We start from the raw sequence: 18,080 nt of genomic DNA on the forward strand, positions 1-18,080 counted from the left end.
GGTTGAAATAGCAGATATACGGAGATGAAAGAAGTTTGGTCCCAAAAGGTCCTTACATGTTATTTTCTCCCTCTGTTCTTGGCCACTTTATCTAACAGAGGAGGAGACCAGACTACATGGGACTCACTTATCTGACCCAGCCACACAAGCAGTAGCAGTGGATAAAGGGAGCTCTTCTCTCCTGATGACCATCCAGTGGCTCTTTTCAATACACATCTGACCTTACATAGTAGTTGATTTTGTCTAGTCTTCAAGCAATCATGCACCTAGTGGCTGAACAAACAAGATATGCATAATCATATCCCCCAAATACCAGAAAACTTAAGTTCTGTCAAATTGGACATTACATAAATATACATTTCCCTGGAACTCAGACTACCCTGATTACTCTTCAAATTAGAGAGCATTTTCCTGATCATAATGATGATTATCACTTACACTTACCATGTGTCAGATACTATGCTAGGTACTTCACTTGTTTTCTCTCATTTATTTGACAATAACGCTGAGAGGTTGGACTGTTTTGCAAATGATGAAATAGACACCAAAGAAGTTGAGACTCTGTCCCATGATTGCTCAGCTAATGAGTGGCAAAGTGAGTATTCAAATACAGGTCTGGAAGATTCTAGGAATTGAACTACATGGCCTCTACCATTCCTTCCAGCTCTGACAGCCCATAGATCTAAGATACCCACATTCACCAATGCACAGACCAGCCTTGAGACTTGAAGTGGGTATTAACTTATCAAGGCACAAACTAATAACCAAAAGAATACATCCAGCTCCAAATTGTCTGCACAGCTGCTTCCAGGCTCTGAGGCCTTGGTAGTGGATATACTCTAAAGTTCAGACCAATGGGCCCAAACTTAGACCTTGATATCTAAAGCCTACTATCAAAGGTTACTAATCCAGGTACTGGGTTTTACAGCTTCTTAACACTGGAGGATATTACATGTGACTCATATTCTTAATTCATTTAACTGTATTTTTTGAGCATCTGCTGGAGATACAATAGTGAACACGAAAGAAAACATCCTCTGGAGCTTGCTTTTTAACAGGGGGGACAATGAACCTTAAAATATTTCGTTAATTATGATTTAGTGACTACTTCTTACATGCCATGTTCTGTTTTTGGCAGATTCAAGAGAAAAAAGATACTAGCCTCTCTTTGTGTGTTGCCAGGCAACCCAAGTGTTAACAAATAAATCTACTCTTACCTCTGTTTGGTAATTTCTCTTTCTGCTGGTAAATTTAAAGTTACATTATTCAACTGTTTGACTAACCTAATTAAAGGCAAGGGCACAATCCCACATTTGAGTCTGGAAAGTACCCATTTTTCAGCTGGAACCCATTACTAGTTCCCTACTGTAAGAACTGTGTTTCTTTTAACCTTTCTTATAAACTGCCTACTACCCTACTTCTCACGTTAAGGTGTTCACTTCAGTAAGACAGACAGACATTGCTTTGGTAGATCCACGCTGTATTTATCTAACTTACTGAAACGGGATGAAGTTCCTCTAGACTTGTGCTGCCAAAGTCGCTTTCCCTGATCATCGCCCGGTGAACATTAACTAGGGGCGGAAAGGGAGTGGCAGTAGGCCAGGGCTTGGCAATAGCCAGGGGCCTTTCCGGGTTTCAGGTCCCCTGAAGGGCACCCAGACTTAGGATGATAATAAAGGGGCACGGTGGGAGGGAAGAACAAACGTCTTCTCCTAGATCCCATTCCACTCCACCAAGGTACCTGTCTCCAGGTGTACGAGAATCTATCCAATTGGAAAGGGAGTTACAATCAACGCTGGCTCCGGCATCCAATCGGAGGAAATGTCTCAAACTCCGCCGCTCGGTCCCAGCCTGCTTTAAGGTTGCTCCGCGGTCGCACGCCCGCAGCTGCGCACACTCGGAGCGCCCGCGCCAGCGCGGATCTCCGGGAGGTGGGGGCTGTTCGCCGCGGTGTGGGCGCTCGCTACTACGCAGGCGCCTCAGGAAAAGCTCTGCTTCGCTCCTCTGCCTCCTGGTTCCCCCGCTCTCAAGGACCCACGAGTGCGGGGTTCCGCGACCGCCGAGTTCCTCGCGCGGGGAAGAAGCGGCTGCAGCGGCAGCGGGTGAGTGAGCCGCGCGCGCTCAGCGCTCCGGAGGGAAATGCCACCCCCTTCCTAGTGCATTAGGGACTTTGAAAATAGAGATGGTGAGACTACCCCCGCCCCCGCCAACTCCACACCTACACCCAGGGGCGCTGGCGGGGACGTCCTTGGAGGGACCCGAAGAGGCAGGGAGGTAGTGGGCCGAGGGGGAGAAGGAGAGCGGCGAGGAAAGTGGAAAGAAAATGTAGCAGGTGGGTGTGAAATTGGGGAAGGCAGGCAGTGGTGGTAAGGGTGAAGGGAAGGAAGTTGGCTGAACGCTAGTAGAGGGGGCCAAGGTGGGCCGGGGATGAAAATGAGGGGAGACGGACGGGGTGGCCAGGTGCCGGCGTTTGGGAGGGAAGGCGTTTGGTTTGAAAGGGACACTATCCAAGGCATCGACAGGCATCTGTCTGAATATTAGAGTTTATGTTAGTTACATATGATTACATAATTATATTTAAAATCTGATATCCTAGAAAGTGAGCCACTAACCAGTGACAGATACCATGTAAGGTGCTTTTTAGGGGCCGCATACTGTGCTAAGCACTTTACAAACTATGCTTCCTTTTTTTGTCACAACAATACTGTGAAATAATAACATTCCATTTTATAGATGAGGAAAGTCAGGCCCAGAGAAGAGAGGGGATGTGTCCAGGACAGCTAGTGACAGGCAGATTCAGGTTTACACCAGGTCCGACTCCAGAGGGCTTTGCTTAACCATCAGGTGATCTGGCGGACCTAAGTCTGAAGACTTGCCGAGTATTATAGGAGATAAACTGCTAGTTTCAATATTATGTTTTTCTTTTCTTTCTAACTTTTTCTTAGAGATTGTTTCAATCTATTTTAAGGAAATTAAAAGCCTGAGCTTAGGTGCGTTCTACCTCAGTCTCAGTCTCCCTCTGTCTCCCTCAGTCTCCCTCGTCTCCCTCCGTCTCCCTCCGTCTCCCTCAATCTCCCTCCGTCTCCCTCCGTCTCCCTCCGTCTCCCTCCGTCTCCCTCCGTCTCCCTCAGTCTCAGTCTCCCTCAGTCTCCCTCAATCTCCCTCAATCTCCCTCAATCTCCCTCAATCTCCCTCAATCTCCCTCAATCTCCCTCAATCTCCCTCCGTCTCCCTCCGTCTCCCTCCGTCTCCCTCAGTCTCAGTCTCCCTCTGTCTCCCTCTGTCTCCCTCTGTCTCCCTCTGTCTCCCTCAGTCTCAGTCTCCCTGTCTCCCTCAGTCTCCCTCAGTCTCTGTCTCCCTCTGTCTCCCTCTGTCTCCCTCTGTCTCCCTCAGTCTCCCTCAGTCTCCCTCAGTCTCAGTCTCCCTCAGTCTCTGTCTCCCTCTGCCTCCCTCTGTCTCCCTCTGTCTCCCTCAGTCTCAGTCTCCCTCAGTCTCTGTCTCCCTCTGCCTCCCTCTGTCTCCCTCTGTCTCCCTCTGTCTCCCTCAGTCTCCCTCAATCTCCCTCAATCTCCCTCCGTCTCCCTCCGTCTCCCTCCGTCTCCCTCAGTCTCCCTCAGTCTCAGTCTCCCTCTGTCTCCCTCAGTCTCCCTCAGTCTCTGTCTCCCTCTGTCTCCCTCTGTCTCCCTCTGTCTCCCTCAGTCTCCCTCAGTCTCCCTCAGTCTCTGTCTCCCTCTGTCTCCCTCTGTCTCCCTCAGTCTCCCTCAGTCTCCCTCTGTCTCCCTCTGTCTCCCTCTGTCTCCCTCTGTCTCCCTCTGTCTCCCTCTGTCTCCCTCAGTCTCAGTCTCCCTCAGTCTCCCTCTGTCTCCCTCTGTCTCCCTCTGTCTCCCTCAGTCTTCCTCAATCTCCCTCAATCTCCCTCCGTCTCCCTCCGTCTCCCTCCGTCTCCCTCTGTCTCCCTCAGTCTCCCTCTGTCTCCCTCAGTCTCAGTCTCCCTCAGTCTCTGTCTCCCTCTGTCTCCCTCTGTCTCCCTCAGTCTCAGTCTCCCTCAGTCTCCCTCTGTCTCCCTCTGTCTCCCTCAGTCTCCCTCAATCTCCCTCAATCTCCCTCCGTCTCCCTCCGTCTCCCTCTGTCTCCCTCAGTCTCAGTCTCCCTCAGTCTCTGTCTCCCTCTGTCTCCCTCTGTCTCCCTCTGTCTCCCTCTGTCTCCCGCAGTCTTCCTCCGTCTCCCTCTCTTCTCTCCTCTCCTCCTCTCCCTCCTTGCTTTGAAATTAGTTACAAAATATAATTTGGAAGAAATTTTGATGAGAACACAAGGAGTAAATGGAGAGGGGGGAGTATTTTACTATGTGGAAAGTACCAGTAAAATAAGTGTAACTGTTTTCAACTAGCTGGAAAACTTTGTGTGTGCTAGAAAATGGGAGAATAATTTAGAATCCTAAAATTTTTAAGACCCAGAAAGTTTAGGGAGTAGTTAATATTTTTTTTTTCCCTCAGACTCTCAATGTAACTGATAGTAATCTAATGGTAACTACCTAAGTTATCTATGTGTATAGACCATAAGCTATTTTAAACCTGTGTAAGAGTTTCATTGTATTACAGAGCGGATGGTATGTTAATGGTGACAAATCTTTCACCATATCCTGTAACTGTTTTACTTTCCCAACTTCACGTGGGCTAAGAATACTAGTGAGAATTGACTGACATGCATTCCATCCAAACGAGAAAGTCATCCCAGAGGAGGTAGAGGGTATTTTGTCCTCTAAATCGAAGACTACCTTATACTTCCAGATGTAGCGCAGATAGGTCTGCTTTTCTCTTTTTTGATATTTTTTGGTACAAAAAATTAAGAATTTCTCTCAACATTTTGTAATATAACAATTCCTTGGAATTTTGTTCCTTGAAATCTACTTGAGAGCTTCTCACTGGTGGTTTGCTTATTGTTTAACACTCCCTGTTAGAAAGAAACAGAATGTGGTAGATGTAGGTCCAGGCACGGTTAATGAAAGATGTTCTGGAAGGAGAAGTTCTGGTAATAGTTTGGAGATTATTACCAAATTTGTTAACTTGCTAGTACTAGACTTATAAATTTGTTGAGGACATTAAATCAGTAGAAGTACAGTAAAGCTACTACAGGTTGAGTACTCCTTGGAAATGCCTGGAACCAGAAGCATTTTCAGTTTCGGATTTTTTCGGATTTTTTTGGATTTTGGAGTATTTGCAGAATGCATACTGTTTGAACATTCGTAATCTGAAAATCTGAAATTCTCCAATGAGCACCTGATGCTCAAAAAGTTTTGGATTTTGTAGCATTTCAGATTAGGGGTGCTCAACCTGTAATTGCTTTCTGAGCTCAGCAAATCACTACACTTGAGCTTCGTTATATGTAAAAAGAGGAAATTAGATTAAATTATTATTAATTTATTTTATAGTTTCACAATAATATTGTTCTGCCTGCCAATGTGGACTTTTTTTCCTAACGTAACAGCTTTGTAATTAGAAAGGATAAAGGGAAATTAATTTTTAGTGCCTGTTCTGTAACCTATGTGCATTACCATTCTACACACAAAGAAACTAAAGCTGGAAGAAGTTACATCTGCCCAAGATTGCCCATCTGCTAAACGGGAGCTCAGGTTCTGGGATCTTTCTGACTTCAGAGTCTGTAAGTCTTTCCACTTTGTGCTACTAAGCCTGAGGACAAGGACTGGGGCATTTGGATCCTAACAGTGTGCTAAGGGATTACTGAACACCAGAATTAACAGCACATGTTCCTTGAGCGTTCTTTTTACTCAAGATTTAGGGAAGAAAGATTTTGATTTGTATTTTGTAGGAGATGGATGGTCACAGGTTTTTGTTCTGTTGTTGTTTTGCATATAGAAAGTGGTATAATTCTTTTTCACGTTAAAATGCTCAAGTGTGTATTATGGAGTACAAAATTCACGTAATTTTTGAGGTGAAATGAGATATTAAAGATGTTTTCTTTTTTGTGGCAGGCCATTTTAGGTTTCACTTCCTTCTCTTTTTTAAAAAAATTGTTTTAGTGATATATAATTTATGTACCATTCAATTCATTCATTTATGGAGTTGTGCAATCATCACCATAGTCAATTTGAAACATTTTCATCACCCCAGAAAGAAACCTTGTACCCATTGGTATTTACTCTCCATTTTTACCAACCTCTAGCCCTAGGTAACTACTAATATACTTTCTGTCTCTATAGATTTGCCTATTCTAGGCATTTCATGAAAATGGAGTCATACAATAGGTGATCTTCTGTGACTGACATCTTTCACTTAGTATAATATTTCAAGGTTTATCCAAGTGGTAGCATATATCAGTGCTTCATTCCTTTTTATTGCCTAATAATATTCCATTGTATGGATAAACAGTATTTTATTTATCCATTTATTAGTTGGTAGACATTTGAGTTGTTTCCACTTCTTGACTCTTAGGAATAATGCTGCTGTGAACATTTCTCTACAAGTTTTTGTGTGGACACATGTTTTCATTTCTCTTGGTCTCATACTTAGCAGTAGACTTGCTGGGTCCTATGGTAACTCTGTGTTTAACCTTTTGAAGAACTGCCAGAATGTTTTCCAAAGTGGCTGTACCATTTTACATTCCCATTAGCAGGTTATAAAAAGTTCTGATTTCTCTATAAACTCGTCAGCACTTGTTATTATCTTTTTGATTTAACCATCCTAGTGGATGTGACGTGGTGTCTCATTGTGTTTTTGATTTGCATTTCTGGTTACTAATTATGTTGAGCATCTTTTCAGGTGCTGATTTGTCATCTGTATCTTCTCTGGAGAAGTGTCTTTTCAGATCTTTTGCTTAATTTTTAATTAGATTATTTGACTTTTTATTGTTGAATTTTAGCAGTTCCTTATATATTCTAGATACAAATCCTTTATTAAACATATGATTTGCAAATACTTTTTCCCATTCTGTGTGGGTTGTATTTTCACTTTCTTGATGGCATCCTTTGAAGCACAAACCTTTTTAATTTTTATGAAGTCCAATTTACTTCTCTTTTTTTTTTTTGGTCACTTGTGCTTTTGTCATGGTATCTAAGAAGGCTTTGCCTAACTCAAGATTATGAAGATTTGCTCTTATATTTTCTTCTAAGAGCTTTATAGTTTTAGCTCTTAATTTAGGTCTGTGATCCATTTTGAGTTAATTTTTGTGTATGGTATGAGGTGAGGGTCCAAATTCATTCTTTTGACTGTGCATAGTTGTCCTGGCACTGTTTGCTGAATCGTCTTGGCACCCCTGTGTTCTTAGAGGTTAACTCTATTGGGGAAGTTTTAGACATACTATGGTAATCATTTGTATTAATTCCTCTAAGGGCTTAGTTTTTAAAATAATACTTGGTGATATATGAATCTCAAGCACACTGTTAAAAGGAAGTTTTGGTATTGTAGAACAAATTTGATTCAAATATAAAGCCTGTCTTTGTTTTCCAACATAACAGCTTGATTCATTGTTTTGATTATTTTTGCCCCTGTTTTGAGTATCATATATTTGAGAAGAATAAAGCCTTTGTCCCCTGATACATGGCACATACATATATTTTTGTGTTATAGACTGTTATCTTAGATATTGGTTGAATGGTTATTAATAAGTGACCTAAAAGAGTGTCTGAGCAAGACTTTATGTGTGGGAAGTAACTTTAGGATGTTCTGAAAATATAAACTATTACAGAAAAGCTGTTATAGGTCACTTATACATCACCAAGGTGAATGATGATTACCTTTTACAAGTCATTGTAATACATTTCAGAAAGATTGTGACAGTGAAATATGGTGAATGGAAATTAAGGATGGCAATTATTTCTGTAACTATTTCACAGTAATTTGACTGCAGGTTGGGCTGGATATTGGTGGGGCTTGGATGCCAGACTGAGGTGTTTGTACTTTCTGAACTTTTTTTTTTTTTTCATTAAGGGAGTATTATGAACAGAGTTATGCCCAGGAAGATTAAGTTGGCAGCAGATGTGGGGTGAGAAAGGGGAAGTTGATCAAGGTAGGAAGGTGAGTTAAGAGACAAAAGGGCTCTGAACAGGAGGTGTTGAAGACTTAAAGAAGCCTGGCAGCAGTGGGGTGGAAAAGAGTGGGTAGCTGTTAAAAATGTAGGTTCCTGGCCTCTACTCTGCACTGACTAAATCAGAATTTCCTAGGTGTAGAGAGTGACAGCTGCACTTTTAACAAGCTCCCTTCAGTGATTCTTATGTCTATGTCTACTGTTTTGTATTAGATAATATGAAGGTAGAATTGAGTATAGTGCAACTTATGGTGTACTCAGAAAATCTCTGTGTGAGTGAGAGAATGGTAAAGCTGTTTGAAAGGATTAGGGAACTAAGGGAGAGGAAAGATTTGGAGGTATAGAGAATGCATTCAGTCTGTTATATATCAGATTTGACTTGGCAGCAAAATAGCTTGTGCAGTGGGATTGGTTGGGAGTGTGGAATGGTCGGTTATTCAGGGAAGGAGCCAGGGAAGTAAATAGGAATTTTTTTTAAAGTACATTTATGAGTATCTTTCTCCCTTGAGAAGAAGCTGTATCACCTATTTTCTGTTTTAAGTCTGCTCTGTTATTGGAAACAAATATTTGGGTATGGGGAAGTAGCTGTACTCAGAGAGAAACCAGGGAATCTACTCAATCCAAGCTTTCATGAAGACCTGCATGCCCTTGACACAAGTTCTAAAGTTGCTGGAATGTAGAGCAGCAGCCCGCATAATACTGTTCTCCGACTGAACCCAGTTTGGACTGTCTGAGGGAGGAATTAAGTTGTGCATAAACGCTTTGTTAGGAGGCACAAAATACTGAATGAAAAGGAAAGTACCACTGTCTCCGCTCTTGATAGCCAGAATTGCTGAGATATGACTAGGACTGTTGGTGGAATGATGCCTCTTATATAGCTCATTAGAGTTATTACTTTGTCCTTTGGAGAGGGGGTTTGGTTTTGTTACTATGCACTGTTTTTGGTTTCTCAGCACCAGGAATAGATGTTTGATGTACCACGTTCAGGAAGCAGCCTATCAGGTTAAAATGGTAGAGATTTTCCAGGCCCCAAAATCCTCACACATAAGATTATCTGCCTTTGGTCTCCATAATTATAAGTCACTGTTTTTCAGAGGGCCACAGCTTTAATCAGTAAGTATTTGAATGACTACAAGTACACAGATCATCTAGGTGGTATGTTTAAAAGAAAAAGAAAAAGTCTCTGCCTTCAGGTAATTGCAGTTTAGTTGAGAGAAAGAATACACAACAAGTGACTCTTGAACTTAATAATTATATTAGTTAGTTCACTGCTGCTTATGCCTGAGACCTCAAGGTGCATACCCCTACGGTCATACCCCAGATCTTCTTACTCTGAAATATTGAATTAATTCACTTCATTCTGACCACAACCCACTACATTTTCATAACTTTCACTGAAAGTTACTCTTAAAACATCAGTTCTTTGACTTCATTAGAACCTCTAGTCCAAAAACCTCACTACTTCTTGCATATCTCAGTTTCAGCTTAGATGCTGCAGCTGAAATTTCAGCCATTGTTTAGTCAGCATCTTTAACTTTCATAGTCATTCTGCAGTTTCTGGCAGAATCTCAAGCCTGGGTAGGATCAGCTGCCTGTTTTGTTCATGCCGTGCCAGGGCCACTGAGTTGCTAGGGAAAACCAGTCAACAGTGTCACTGAAAATTCATGACACCAGCTATCAACATCACCCACCAGTCCTCATTGAGCAGTTCAGACATTCTCTGTATCTCAAACTTCTAAACCTTTTCCCACCCTACTCCCTCTCAATAGTTGCAATAATGGAGCCTACTTCCAGAAACAGAGACTGCAACTCCCATCCCCTCCAGCCTGCAAACCTGTTAGCTGACCTAGCCTTCTCTCCTGTTAAAACAGAGGAGGTATCCTGCCCATCTGAAGTGAATCTTTCTACCCAAATCACATACCCAATTTTGTTAGAGACCAGTGGGAAGATTTATTAGGGAAAAGCTGTTTTTATTTGATGGGTTGTTGAAAAGAAAAGAACAAAAAATCAGGGACAGCTCAGAGCCTGGGCTGTTAGGTAGAATGGTTATATCTTTGAAAGTAAGTTTAAGAGGGATGTGGTGATGAAATTCATTTCAACAGCTGTTGGATTTTTTTCAGAAGTGATTGTGGCATCCAAGTCTCTGTAGGCTTTGTTTGTTATCAACCTCATGAAAATATTGGGGCAGGTACAGACTGAGGTGGGGCCTTTTTCTCAAGTAGTGTTTATTTCTTAACTCCGTTTTTTTAGGCCAATGTTTTTCAACAAGAATTGGTGATGAGCCCAATGTGATAGAATTTCCATCAACTATTTTTGTAGGTTAAAGGAACTATAGGGTACTATTTATTAAATCTACCTCTCTGAAGCCTCTGAAAGCTTGCCATTATTTGTATTTTGTACAAAAGAATCATTTTGTTTCTTCATCTGTTCTTATTAAGCCATTAGAATAATTTATGCTGCTGAAGAGGAACAAGGCAGCCGAACAGGAGTATTTATGTGGAGTATATAAATGGCCCATTTCTCCTTTAGAGTATGAAAGATGGGGCAGGACATATACAAATAGGAAATTGAACAAGTAAAGGCAATTTTAGTATTTTTTCAATTTTAGCTATCTTTAAATAAATGACATTATTTAATTTTTAAGTTGATGTAGGTAAAGCTGGCATATGAAAAGTTTATAAATGTTGTTTCTCTTCTTTTGTCAGCTAAACTTCTGAAACTTAATCCAAATCATATAGCATTACTACTTATGAATTGTGTTTTTATATTTTAGGAACCCTGGTTGCTGTCCTTCAACATATTCATTATGAAGTTATTAGTAATACTTTTGTTTTCTGGACTTATAACTGGTTATAGAGGTAACTCTTCCTATAGTTTGCCACCCAAGTTACTCCTGGTGTCCTTTGATGGCTTCAGAGCTGATTATCTGCAGAATTATGAATTTCCTCATCTCCAGAATTTTATCAAAGAAGGTGTCTTGGTAGAGCATGTTAAAAATGTTTTTATCACAAAAACATTTCCAAACCACTACAGTATTGTGACAGGCTTATATGAAGAAAGCCATGGAATTGTGGCTAATTCCATGTATGATGTAGTCACAAAGAAACATTTTTCCGACTTTAATGACAAGGATCCTTTTTGGTGGAATGAGGCAATACCTATTTGGGTGACCAATCAGCTTCAGGAAAACAGATCAAGTGCTGCTGCTATGTGGCCTGGTACTGATGTACCCATTCATAACACCATACCTTCCTATTTTATGAATTATAGCTCTTCAGTGTCATTTGAGGAGAGACTAAATAATATTACCATGTGGCTTAACAGTTCGAACCCACCAGTCACCTTTGCAACACTCTATTGGGAAGAACCAGATGCAAGTGGCCACAAATATGGACCTGAAGATAAAGAGAACATGGGGAGAGTGTTGAAAAAAATAGATGACCTTATTGGTGACCTAGTGCAAAAACTCAAGATGTTAGGATTGTGGGAAAATCTTAATGTGATCATAACAAGTGATCATGGGATGACCCAGTGTTCTCAGAACAGACTGATAAACTTGGATGTCTGCCTCAATCATTCAGACTACACTCTTATAGATTTGTCCCCAGTTGCTGCAATACTTCCCAAAATAAGTAAGTAAAATTTTAGCTGAAGGATACTATTATTTGAATGGGGCAATTGATTGAGGAGGGAGGCTTGTATAAAAGAATGAAGCTCTGGCTTTTGTAGTTCAGGACCATGTACTCATACTCACTCAGTGCAGCTCTTTTTTTTTTTTCCCCCTACTTTACAAGTTTTGAGCAATTGGCTTATGGTTTAGGTTCAAAGTGATTATTTCTTTTAAATATATTTCTTAATTATTTGCACTAATGGAAGAAGGAAATTTTTATCCTTAAACAATCTGGGATTTCAGTATGAGATGTACCTTTCTTCTACCTATTGTAGAATTGTAATTAGTAGTAACATGTAATTTGTTTGTGTCTACCTAGGCAGCTAGACATGAAAATTGTCCCCTTTCTATAAAAATCTATTGGGATAATACACAAAATGAAAAAAAGATATGTGAATGCTTGAGAAAGCTGTGTGTGTACAAAGACTGTCACACAATTATTATTTCTCTGCTTTTTTAAGAATTAAGTGATTTAATAGATGACATTGTCCAGAATTTATTTCCACTTATTTTAGTGAGTCACATTTTTTTCCTTATCAGTAAACCATGACTTTTTCCCTTTACTACTTTCTTTTCTTTCCAGATAGAACAGAGGTTTATAACAAGCTGAAAAACTGTAGCTCTCACATGAATGTTTATCTCAAAGAGGACATTCCTAACAGATTTTATTACCAACATAATGATCGAATTCAACCTATTATTTTGGTTGCTGATGAAGGCTGGGCAATTGTGCTAAATACATCATCACCAAAATGTAAGTATTTATTTAGGATATTTCTTTTATATCCTAGGGACAAATGACACATTAAGACACTGTTCTATTAAGGGAGTACTTTGATTTAGAGATATTCACACAGAATAACTAATTGAATTTTCAACTAGATAATTCTCAGGTCTTCATTTGATAACAATTTATAGTAACCACAGTTTCACCCTTAGATTGGAAGAATGGGTAACGTTAAGGGTGAAGCCATAGTTTTACTTTCTTACCAAAACTGCAGTTATTGTCAGTAATTTTCAAGATAGGTTCTCTTGATTTGTAGAAAATAAAAGAGAAAGAAGTAAAGAAACATTAAAAGGGGAGAGATTAGTAGTTCAAATTTCTTTTTCTTGTGTGTGTTTTAAAAAAATTTGTCCCAGTAATCCTGAGTCTTTCCCCAATGAGGAAATCATTTACCTGAATGCTACAGCTTTTCATAATACTGGGTGAGAACCAGGAAGTAAACAAAAAAATCTACCAAATAAACATATCAGAATCTGTCCTAAAACTGAGATAATATATAGGGGAAAATTACAGGTCTTGCCTCAACTGAAGCTTATTTGTCTGTATTTTACATTCAATCTGAATACTTTTTAAAAAGATCTGATTTTGTAGTATTTAGCAGGGGTCAGCAAAGTTTTTCTGTAAAGGCCCACATAGCAAATATTTTAGGCTTTGTGGGCCAGCTGGTTGATGTCTGAACTACTCGACTCTGCCCTTATACTGTGAAAGCAGCCATAAACAATATGTAAACAAACTGAAATGGTGTGTTGCAGTGAAACTTTGTTTACGAAAATAGGTGGAGAGCCGAATTTGGGTGATGGACTGTAGTTTGCAGATCCCTAATCTATAGCAATTTACAAGAATCAGGCAAGGAAAAGACAGACTCAGGGATAATGGAGTTTGTGTATTATTATATTTATATTATGTTATATACTCATCATTGGAAACTTCAAAAATACAGGAAAGCATAGAATGACAACAACAACTATCCGTAATCCCTCAATTCAGAGAAACAGACAAATGTTAATTGTAGCAGTTTTTCCCCTTTTAATGTTTTTTCTATTATATGTACATGCATATTTTAATAGTATTGAAATTATAATATCTATATATAGTGTTATATTCTGCTTTTTGTCATATTGGTCACATTATTTTTATTACAAAATATTTCACACATACAATTGAATAATAATTTGACAAACATCAATATACTCATCACTTAGTCACCTGCACTTAATATCAAAGTAAGAGCTTATTAAATCCAACTGGATACTCTAAAAGGCAATATTTGTTAAAATAAAACTAAAAATTGGGAATATGGTATTGGAGTTATATCAGGGACCATCACATGTTTTTCTTTGAGTCAGACTTTTACTGTAGTTAGAAGTTAGAGTCATCTGGTTAGAGTGCACATTCAGTACAAGAATCTCTTCTGTAATTCTCAAATATCTGGCCCTCCTGATGTTGTGGTGTTTATTAACTGTCAGTAAACCAGTAGTACATTATGTTACCCTATTTTTTTTTTTTTTTAAATCACAGGAGCAATTGAGATAAGTAAGGCTGCAGGTTTGCTTCTTCCTCTTCACTGATCTTACTCACCTCTGCTGTCCCCAGTTAGTTATACAGGACCCTATAGCCTGACCAGTCTTTTTATTACTGGTGGTATTTGCAAAATGTGCTGGAGGTTGACAGGTGATGTGAATGGGGCTAGGGCTGAAAGATAAGTACATCAGGTTGAGAAGTATTATTAAAGTCTGAGGCCATGACCAGTTGGGAAAAGGGGTATGTGTGTATGAAAAAGAGGACATAGCTGAGTTGCAGAAACTATAAATTTTTATTCCTGGCACATGTTTGGTCTAACTGACCAGTATCTTAATGGATGGGAGTTAGACTGGCAAGAATCTAGTGTACATAAACTAGAAGCAAGTTATTTTGTAATTGAAAGGCTGGTCTTACTTACTAACATGATTTTGTTCTTTTTCAGTAGGTGACCATGGTTATGATAATTCTTTGCCTAGTATGCATCCATTTCTAGCTGCCCACGGTCCTGCATTTCGCAAAGGCTACAAGCACAGCACAATTAACATTGTGGATATTTATCCAATGATGTGCCACATCCTGGGATTAAAACCACTCCCCAATAATGGGACCTTTGGTCATACTAAGTGCTTGTTAGTTGACCAGTGGTGCATTAATCTCCCAGAAGCCATCGGAATTGTTATCGGTGCACTCTTGGTGTTAACCACTCTAACATGCCTCATAATAACCATGCAGCATAGACTATCTGTATCCCGTCCATTTTCCCGGCTTCAGCTACAAGAAGATGATGATCCTTTAATTGGATAATGTACTGGTTAATGTACAAGATTTCTTTGATTAATCACAAAACTAAGGATACGTCCAAATAATAGTGTTATAATTATGAAAAAATACACTTGGAAAGACAACTCAGACCAAGCATGCTAAAATTATTTTATTTTTCCTTGTGTTTTGTTTCAGTGCATTAGCTAATACAGATAACGTTGACTATAATAAAATTGCTAGTAAATCGTTTGTTAACACCATCTATTTCTCTAACTAGAAATAGCTTTTGAGAAAAATATTCTCTCTGCCTTTTTTTTTTTTTTTTTGCAATGAAGATATGATACGTTTTTTAAATGAAAATGTACCAAAATTTAGTAGGCATGCTTTTCTAATAAATTTTTATATATTTGTAAATGAAACAACAGAAATCTTTATGCAATTCATGAATTTTGTGTGTCAGGGAGGAAATGTTTCCTATATTTTTATATTTATTTTTAATTAGCCTGCATCCTTGAGGTTGGAAATTTTCTGTGATGGTTAATAAAATTGGTTAGATCTTAGAAACGATCTAGCATATGAAGAAATTATTTTAAGAGAAGCTGTTAAAATACAAACTAAGATCATGTTATAGAAAGCCTGAGTTGTCACCATGTGTCTTTGTTAAGACTCTTAAGCTGCTGGTCTCAGACTTTCTTTTGAGGATTATTGCTGGTAAGAAATTCAGAAGAAAATAGAGAAAATAGCTTTTCTCTATTTTTGCTTAATGCCTTTGTGTAAGTTATTTAGTTGTGTGTTTGTGCGTATACAATGGTGTTTGCGTGTGTGAGAGTACAGATGCTGTGTGACCTCTTATAGAAGGACGTGAGAAGTGGTCTGTAGTCAGGCTTCCACATTTCTGTGGAACATGGTTCTCAGGAAAGGTTATTTTTGCACTTCATGTTTGTTACTTTCTCCTAACTCACAAGTTAGAATCATAATTTTAAAAAGTTCATTAATTTTTGTTACCATTTTTAACTTTCTCAAATTGTTTATTGTATGTTATCTGAGTTATCCAAGTGCTGTAGAAAAATTTATGACCTGAATACAAATCTGATTTTGATTAGGTCAGAATGAGGAAGAGAGATTTTTACCTTTGGGACTTTATGCATTACTTTTTAGGTAAATAAGGAGTTAAGAAATTTAAAATGGAATTTATCATCTCATCTCCTATACATTCATTTGTTAAGTGCCAGAATAGCTTTAGTGCTGCCTCTGCTGTTTTTATTCAGTATTTGGATCAGAGAAATAATCACTGCGCTCATATCATTTAACGTGCTTGTTTAGAGCCAAGGATTTATTTGCTAGGTGGTGCCTTCTGCTAAGCAAAATGTATATAGAGACACCGAATTGTGGCAGACTAGATTATATCTATTAGGGGAAAAATTGGGTTCAAGAACTATTCCTGAGGACCTAAGGCAAGCAATTAATATTAATAGCATGGTCTTTAAAGTTTTTGATAATATGAAACAAACTTGGTAGCCATTTTGCAGATACAAAACTAATTTACAATAAATATACATCCCGATTCACTCTTGATTATCTGTGATGGTAAAGAACAACAGTAATGCCAATCATTAAACATAGGATTATGATGCATCCTGTTGGGTCACTGATAATTTTTTGAGCCTGGATTTTGGTGCCTATTATATTTGGGATTCTTGAGAGGCATTTCCACACTGTGCACAAATAATCCATACTATTGGTCATAAGTTGACTGTATCAAAAACCGTATAATAAATAAATGAAATAAAACCAATGGGACTAATTTTGCTTTTTGACAGATTTTATTTCTGATTTTTTTCCTCACATAAAACATTTATCCTAAAGGTTAATAGTTGATCTGAACAAAATAATAGAAAAGTTCCTTTCTACTTAAATTTCCTTTAAAAAAATAAAGACTAAAACTGACATTTAACATCCCCCCCCACCTTTTTTAAAGTAGTGGACATTTTTGAAGTGCCTAAAATAGTAGCAGGATATTTTATACTAGTTGAGTAGAGCTTGGCTCTTGCAATGGTGCAAGTTTTAGTTATTACGTTAGCTTGAATGGTGATTATGAGTTTCAGAAATCTGTACATGGCATCCAATCCGTATAAATGACTTTTATATAGGATGGAATAGGGAAGGATGTCCTGTCAGTGTCTTACCCCTTTCAACGGGACATTTACCTGTTTCTCTTATCCTTCATTCCATTCTTGAAATATTAACTTTAATTTAAAATCTGGTTATTTTTTAAGTATCTGTGGATGGGACAATAATAATAATATTTGTTTAATCAAAGAAAGTTTATATATTATTATATTGAACTTTGTGTTGATTCATTTATATCTTAAAAAAATTATCACTGTTAAAGCCAATAACTCCTGTAGTACACTGAGAAGATCTTTTAGTAAAACTAGACTTTTACATTAAGGTTTTAGTGTACATTTTGTTAAATAATTAATATGCTGCTATGTTTTCTGTGTGGTGGAAAGTATTTGGCTCCAGGAAACATTTAATTGTTTATGACAACAAAACACAAAGGTATTAGGAAAACTTTTAATTACATGTTTTTTTATTAACTCAGTGAGTAAATTCCAAATAAGTACATTTACATATAACATAGGGACAGTTCTGCTGCTGTTATTAATGTACAAGTTCTTCTGGTAAACAGCAATAGAATAAAAAATATTTGAATGCTTTGTGCTTTGTACTATTATTCTGTTGGCTTGGTATAAGAAATTACAGATACATTTTTGGAACATTAAAGGATTAAAATGCCTTTGCATTATTTTTGGGTATTTCTCTTTCTTGCACATATCTGATAACTTTAAGGGTGATTGCATTTAATTACTTTTATCTGGAGGGTTTTACTTCATTGTTAACACATAAAGTTATAAATGATGGACAAAGGTAAAATGGAAAGTGTGTATTTATTGTCAGTTCTTAAAAAGTGTGTAAAAAAAATGTGTGCTTTAAAGAAATTTGTATGTAATGTCTTAAGTATATTTTGACTATATTGTTTGAAGTTATAGTTAATGACTTTGTTTATGATTTTAAAAATGTGAATAAAATCTAGCAAAACATTCTTACTGTAATAAAGTACAGTGTTATTGATAATTTTTAAATTTGTCACCTTCTTGCAAAATACTGTATACGTGCTGTGATAGACGTTCACATGACTTAGTAAATACTGCAAAAATTCAGTCATTTATTACAGATTTAATCAGGATTAAGTGTATAACATCTAATCAAAATTTTAAAACAGTGTATAAATATACATTC

The 18,080-nt window shown here is 38.1% G+C and overlaps 1 protein-coding gene across 3 annotated transcripts; it reads left to right on the plus strand.

Moving 5' to 3' along the window:
* Positions 1-1,939: 1,939 nt before the first annotated feature.
* Positions 1,940-17,763, plus strand: ENPP4 (ectonucleotide pyrophosphatase/phosphodiesterase 4). 3 transcript variants are annotated; one of them, XM_063096917.1, is made up of 4 exons: positions 1,940-2,102; positions 10,814-11,672; positions 12,294-12,464; positions 14,458-17,763. In XM_063096917.1, exons 2-4 carry the CDS (start codon positions 10,847-10,849, stop codon positions 14,817-14,819), a joined length of 1,359 nt encoding a protein of 452 aa, XP_062952987.1. In that variant the 5' UTR covers positions 1,940-2,102; positions 10,814-10,846; the 3' UTR covers positions 14,820-17,763. The 3 variants fall into 3 exon arrangements, with proteins under 3 accessions (XP_062952987.1, XP_062952985.1, XP_062952986.1); XM_063096915.1 differs by lacking the exon at positions 1,940-2,102 and adding an exon at positions 2,111-2,332; XM_063096916.1 differs by lacking the exon at positions 1,940-2,102 and adding an exon at positions 2,111-2,332 and having other exon boundaries at positions 14,461-17,763.
* The last annotated feature ends 317 nt before the right edge of the window (positions 17,764-18,080 follow it).

Source organism: Cynocephalus volans, chromosome 5 (assembly GCF_027409185.1).
Source record: "Cynocephalus volans isolate mCynVol1 chromosome 5, mCynVol1.pri, whole genome shotgun sequence".
Lineage (NCBI taxonomy): Eukaryota > Metazoa > Chordata > Mammalia > Dermoptera > Cynocephalidae > Cynocephalus > Cynocephalus volans.